Source organism: Castor canadensis, chromosome X (assembly GCF_047511655.1).
Source record: "Castor canadensis chromosome X, mCasCan1.hap1v2, whole genome shotgun sequence".
NCBI lineage: Eukaryota > Metazoa > Chordata > Mammalia > Rodentia > Castoridae > Castor > Castor canadensis.
This window is the reverse complement of record NC_133405.1, coordinates 126,343,215-126,349,214: the sequence shown is the minus strand read 5'-3', so window position 1 is coordinate 126,349,214 and position 6,000 is coordinate 126,343,215. Positions and strand designations below refer to the sequence as shown.

At 49.5% G+C, this 6,000-nt stretch overlaps 1 protein-coding gene across 4 annotated transcripts in view; it reads right to left on the bottom strand.

Moving 5' to 3' along the window:
- Positions 1-2,456: 2,456 nt before the first annotated feature.
- The window catches only part of Phka2 (phosphorylase kinase regulatory subunit alpha 2), a 77,411-nt gene continuing 73,867 nt past the window's right edge, over positions 2,457-6,000 (bottom strand). For all 4 annotated transcript variants that reach the window (XM_074064217.1, XM_074064216.1, XM_074064215.1 and 1 more), the window contains 3 exons: positions 4,456-4,509; positions 3,667-3,867; positions 2,457-3,154 (listed from right to left, as the gene is read on the bottom strand). In XM_074064217.1, coding sequence (XP_073920318.1) covers positions 2,978-3,154; positions 3,667-3,867; positions 4,456-4,509 — 432 coding nt within the window. In that variant the 3' untranslated portion in view covers positions 2,457-2,977. The remainder of the gene's footprint in view (positions 3,155-3,666; positions 3,868-4,455; positions 4,510-6,000) is intronic.

Below are 6,000 nucleotides of genomic sequence, written 5' to 3'. Positions count from 1 at the left end.
CCAGGGCTGGTCTGGGTTTTCCTCCTCCTATTTATAGTAGTCACATTCCCGGATGACAGGTGCATACTACCATGTTCAGCATATTATTAGGCAAGATGGGGGGGGGGTCTCACTAATTGTTTGCATGGGCTGTCCTTGAGCCATGATCCTCCCCATCTCTACCTCCCAAGTACCTAAGATTACAGGCATGAACCACTTTGCCCAGATCATGGAAGTTTTCTGATGGAGTTTTCCCCTCCTCCAAACAATCAGTCAAACACACAACAATCTTAGTTGTTTTGCAGAACAGCATTAGTTTCTGGCCTTTTCATTCTTCAGAGAACTCTGGTAACTGAAGGCCCTGGCTTCAGCCTAAGTGGCTTTCTGAGGGAAACAAGGGCTCAAACACTGGGCTCAAAGAGGGCAAAAGTGCTGCTGTCTTTTCTCCTCACAGGGAGGGCTATCAGTGGCTATGTCCAGGAGAACAGAGGCATTCTGGGAACATGGTGCTCTCACATCTGTAAAGTACAGAGCAGATGGCAGTGACTTCAAAAGCTTAAGAGTCACCTTGAAAGATAATGGTGTACAGGGAGGGGTAGATGACTTTAGTGCCCTTTGATAAGAAGGAAGCAAAAAAGACAAAAGCTATTTGCCAGATTTGTACACACGCCAATAGAACTAACAGATGATTCTCCTGTAATTTTCATCAAGGGAGACCAAGCCTCCTGTCATCTTGTCCAGAAATAAGTGGCATCGATAAACTGAAAACTGTTTCTCTTGTCTCCTGATCTGGTGGGTTTTTTTTTTCCTTTTTACACAGGGAGCATTTAATCCTCTGTACCCAGGCAGCTAAGGCCTGACAATTCCCCCTTCCCATCACCATGTCTCAGAAGCATGGTAGACCCTCTGAGCGCCCAACAGACAGATTTCTATCCAGAGAGACACTGGGCATGACAGAGCCTCTGCTCCCCACTGGACCAACCCAGGGTTACCAGAGGGCACTCAAATGCCAGAAGCAGGTGAGCTCATGCAGGCTTAGTCCTGTGTCAGGCTGTAGGCCTCTTGTTCTTGTAGAAAGGCAAACTGAGGCACACAGAGGTTGACTTGCCTGCCCAAGATCACAGAGGTCCAGTGTCAGTGCTGAGATGCTGAACTTACCTCTGTGAAAGGCAGGGAGAGCAGGCGGTGGGGCAGCTGGCTGCTTTTCAACTGAAGATGTTAGAAGAAATGTTGGTTCCTGGCTCCACAGATGTGACCTCCAAGGCAGACATTCTAACCCTCATCCCCAGAAAAGGTCAATAGTGCCTTTTCGGCTCTGAGGGGGAAGACAGGAAAGAAGCCCCCTCCCATTGCCCTTGGGATTGGGGAGCATCCAGCCCAGACCTGATAGCCACAGGGACTATCACCACCCCCCTCAAACATCTTTCCTCAGCCTGGCCTCAGCTGCTCGCTAAAGGGATGTAGCCCAGGAAACCTCTTTTCCTTCTTGAAGCTGACAGCTTGATGCCTGTGGAAATGCAGTCCTATTTCAGGACTCATTTTAAAGAGGTTTCAAAGAGTGACTCGAAAGCTTGGGTGAATTGCTTATTACTGTTCCTCTCATTGCTGGCATCTAGCTGGGTGAGCCCAAACACAGCAGCTGTGGCTTTTCACGTCATTGACAGGCAGTTGATTGTTTTAAATTAGCACTGGGCTCAGTTTGGAATGCTTTAACTCTCTGGAACTTCTCCCAACCAGCAATAGGCACTCTCATGCCTCGTACCCTTCTTTATCTGTGTTTGAAATGATGCACAGGGAACCTATTGGGTGAATGACATCACTCTCTGACTCTTATGTCAGCAATGTCTTAAAGGCAGTTTTTTTCAAAGCCTATGATAAATAGTAGGAACCTGGGAAGCTGTGACCCGTGGATTCTCGGGCAAATGGCAGCAATCAAGCTAGTTAGTTGTCCTGAATCCACTACTGCTATGGCTCTCTGAGTGATGATCTCATCCTTTCCTGGGCAGGCAGGGTGTGAACAGGCAGGGCACTGCTCGTGCCCAGGGAGAGGGTACGTGTCAGACTTGTGCATGGCTGGTGGGCTGCTGCTGCCGCAGGCATCTGCCCACACAGTCCCTGAGATCTGCTCCTAAGTGAAGCAATTCTTAAGTCCGGTGTGGCAAGAACTGAGAAAGACTCTGGGGGCTTTAAAAAAAAAAGTAAGTATTCTGGAGCCAGGGACTAGTGGCTCATTTCCGTAATTCTAGCTACTTGGGAGGCTGAGATCAAGAGGATTGATGTTTGAGACCAGCCTGGGCAAAACAGTTCGAGAAATCTGTTTTACCAGAGTAAAATGGACTGGCAGTGTGGCTCAAGTGGAAGAATATCTGCTTTGCTAGCAGGAAGCCCTGAATTGAAACCCCAGTCACACCAAAAAAAGGAAATATTCTGTACCTCATTGAGAGGCTAAGAAAGAAAGAAGGCATAGGCAAACAAGATTTCACAGAATGTCAGAATTGTTCTATTTGGTAAACAGCTTGGTCCCCAGACAGACAGCATCCTGTTAAGATGTTCCTCTGTCAAGGTCTGCTTATCTAGTTTTTGCCACTGAAAGGATCTTTCCATTTCCAAGATGTGTCACCAGCTCATCAAACCTATTTCTGTAACTCTCAGTGAAAGCCAATTTAAGCTGACTTCTCGGTTCACTCTGCACTCAAAAGAGACCAATTTCCAGTTCTTTCTCAAGAGTCCATGAAACCAGATGCTGTGACAAATGTTCCAGTGAAATCAACCTGGAAAATGATCCCAGGGTGCTCCTTGGGGAAGCAGATTCTTCAGCTCTAAACATACGTTGGTTTCATGTGCAGTGTTGTCATTTCCAATCTGCAAGTCTTTCTGAAAGGACATGCTTTGTGATGGCACAGGGGACCTTCGGGGGTGGGGTGGGGACAGAAAAAAGCTCCCAGTGAGGCTAGGGGAGAGTGACAGATGCAGAGTGGTCATGTTTACCGGTGAGGCACTATTGCATCTGGCAGCCTGAGCTGGGTAGCAATTCCTGCAAATGAGAAGCCACTGCTTTTGTTAGATAGGTCATGGTCCCATAAGCCCCACTTGGAGCACTGTCATAAAACAAGTGGCAAATTCCAGAATCTTGATCTTTCTCCAGGGTGTCTAGGGCTCCAAATGACAACTGCAGCTGGAAAAGGCAGAGAAAGAATGAGTAGCGTTCACTGTTTCCCCTGCGTATCATTCTGCTTGTTGGAAGTGGTTGACTAGGTGAGAGGCGGGTCTAGAGACCCACAGCCAGGCCCCACTGCAAGAAGCCAGTGCCACCCAGGGACATTCTGCCTCTGCTCTGGGCTGGGTTCTCACAGACCCTGCTTTGCAGTGCATTACTGACTGTTTGGAGGACAGAGTCTTGCCTAACTTGATTTTGTGTATAAGGCTACCAGTTCACCCAGGGCCATGTATATAGCAAGTGGTGCCCACACTGATACCTGTCTATCCCCCAAAGTTGTCAGATTTCCCAAGTGGCCAATGTGCCATTTCCTAACCAAGTGGTTGACATTTCTCACCATCTGTGATGACATTTTCTTTGTTTGAGTATACGCCTTCCTATTGGACACAACTACAGCCTCGATAGATTGCCAGCCAAGCCAGGTAACATGTCTTGGCTGTGGGCTGAGTGGGTGGCTTAGGCACACCCACCTGGTCCTGCAGGAACAGCTGATTGGCCAGTTGCACGACCTGGTCCACGTGGATGATACCCCCGATGCTCTCCATCTCCGTGTCTGAGAGCAGCGTCAGCACCATGATGGCTTCCACCAGCAGCTGCCGGTATTCGGGCTGGGACACACGGTTCAACACTGACTCCACATGGACAGCGAACTTGATTTCATGTGGGGTCATCTGCCAAAGGGACCAGCAGTGAGAGACAGGGCAGACCTGTAACCAACACTGCCCCCAGGACTGTTGGAACTCAGCTTAAAAGCTGCCACCCTTTTGGCCACTGTCCCGATTGTGCAGAGGGAACCCTCTGAAGTAGAAGGCTGAGTGCTGTTCCCTGGGAGCCAGTTGGCCTTGACTACCCACTGGACTGTGACCTCCAGGGACAGGGACCATTTCTTATTTGTTTCTTCTGAAAAGAAGAAAAAGAAATTCCCTATGGTATAAAGCAAGGTACCTGGGACAGGCACCTGACTGCATGGGTGAAAAATAACCCAGAGGAAATGACAGCTTGTGGCTGGAGGACAAGGAGTCAAGGAGGCTGCGTGTGAGATGGAGTTTGGGTAAATCTAAAGAGCTCAGTAGTCCACATATGTTGTTTCTAAGGGAAACAAGACAGCAAAGGTGATGGGAACACATGTGCTCAGTTTGAGGGTGAGGTGGCTAAAGAGATGAAACCTGCAAATGGCTTGTATATACAGAATAAGCTTGAGAGGCACAGGCCATGAAATAAACCCACAAAGCAGCTGGCATTTGAGTTTTTCATCCTACCTCTCGGGTCGTTGAAGATGGGAGGACATAACCATCAATAGAGAGACCATGGCACTGGAGGAAGAACACAGAAATTACAGTCATACTCCAGAAGATAGCATGTGTGTGCTTGCACTCAGGCACTAACGAGTGCACACGCACTCCCGCGTGCATGTGCACACAGCTTTCCCTGCCCTGAAATCCACATAAGGGCTGGAACACGCCAGACTGTCAGTTATTTTTAGAGCACTGTTCTCACTGCCCACAGGCTGTGTTTTTGATGGAACAATTCTGGGGAAACCAGCAGGCATCTTTGAGATCATGCAGAAACAATGCCCTCGGGAGCTGTCGCATCCTCCTCCCCAGGGGCTCCGCATTTCACCTGGCAACAGGGCCCTGGTGCCTGCCAGGCTCCCTTCGGTGCCATAATGAAGAGAGATTTTCATGGCTTCTGCTGGTGAAGTGATGCTTCTCTGCCTCGGCAGGCATCTATTTTCGAGATTTCTATAATAAGCACCAATCACAAAAGACTTGAGCACATGCACAGACACGCACACGCGTGTATATAAATATCAAGTGGGCTTCATACAAATTGCTTTTTCATAATAAAAGCATCTTGGTATCCTGCCAGTAGAAGTCTGGACGGAAGCACGTGACATCCAGGAAGAGTGGGGACATTTTCTAGGAATGGTTAGGCCGAGTCTTAATTGGCCACCTTTTACCTTCCTGAGTCCCAGCTGGCAGCAGCTGTGCTGCCTTCACTTCAGCCTAAGGGCTCCTGAAAAGAGGTGTGGGAGGGTAGACCAGGGATCACTGAGGGCTCCAAGGACTCTGCTTTGTGGGCACTGTTGGTACCAGAGTTCAGGTGTTCAGGGGCAGGGCAAGCTCTGACCTCCCTCCCAGATCAGCACCCTCCCTCAGGCCCACAAAGCACAGAGACCAAGGCTCTGTGACTGGCCCGGGGTGCCTGCTGCAGAAAGAACACAGACCAAATGGTTATGTGGCTTTACAGAGGGGGCTGGCGTGTGTTCTCATTTGGGATTACAGTTTTCTCCTCTCCTACTGTGAAAGGAGCTAAAAAGAAATTGTTTAGGAAAAGTCTGGTTTGGTTTGGAAACAACTTTTAGCTTGTATGGTTTGCATTCTGTCCCTCTGTGGGAGAGGCAGGACAAGCTCTGGTGGGGCCCAGGGAGCTGCATGAACAACCTGAGGTCGATGTGGGAGGAGAAAGATTATGGCATGCAGAGAACAGAGGGGCCTGTCTTCCCATGCTCCCCCACCTTGGCAATGGGTGCTCAGCCAGGCTCTCCTGCTGTCAGGTGTATGCAGTACAGTCTGTTGCTGTGTCACCTCTTGGCAGTTCCCAACAACCACCTCTGGTGAAATGTTAACAGGCCCCAGGGAATATGGCAAACCCAGCCTTGTCACAATCTGGCCACGTAGCAGTGGGCAGTTGCTTAGTGGAGGGGGCTCTGAGGGCCCTGTCCTCCAGGCAAGGAAGCAGGGAGAGCCCAGGGTGGGAGAGAGATTGTGCCTTCAGAGCACATGAGACCCAGGGCCAGACTA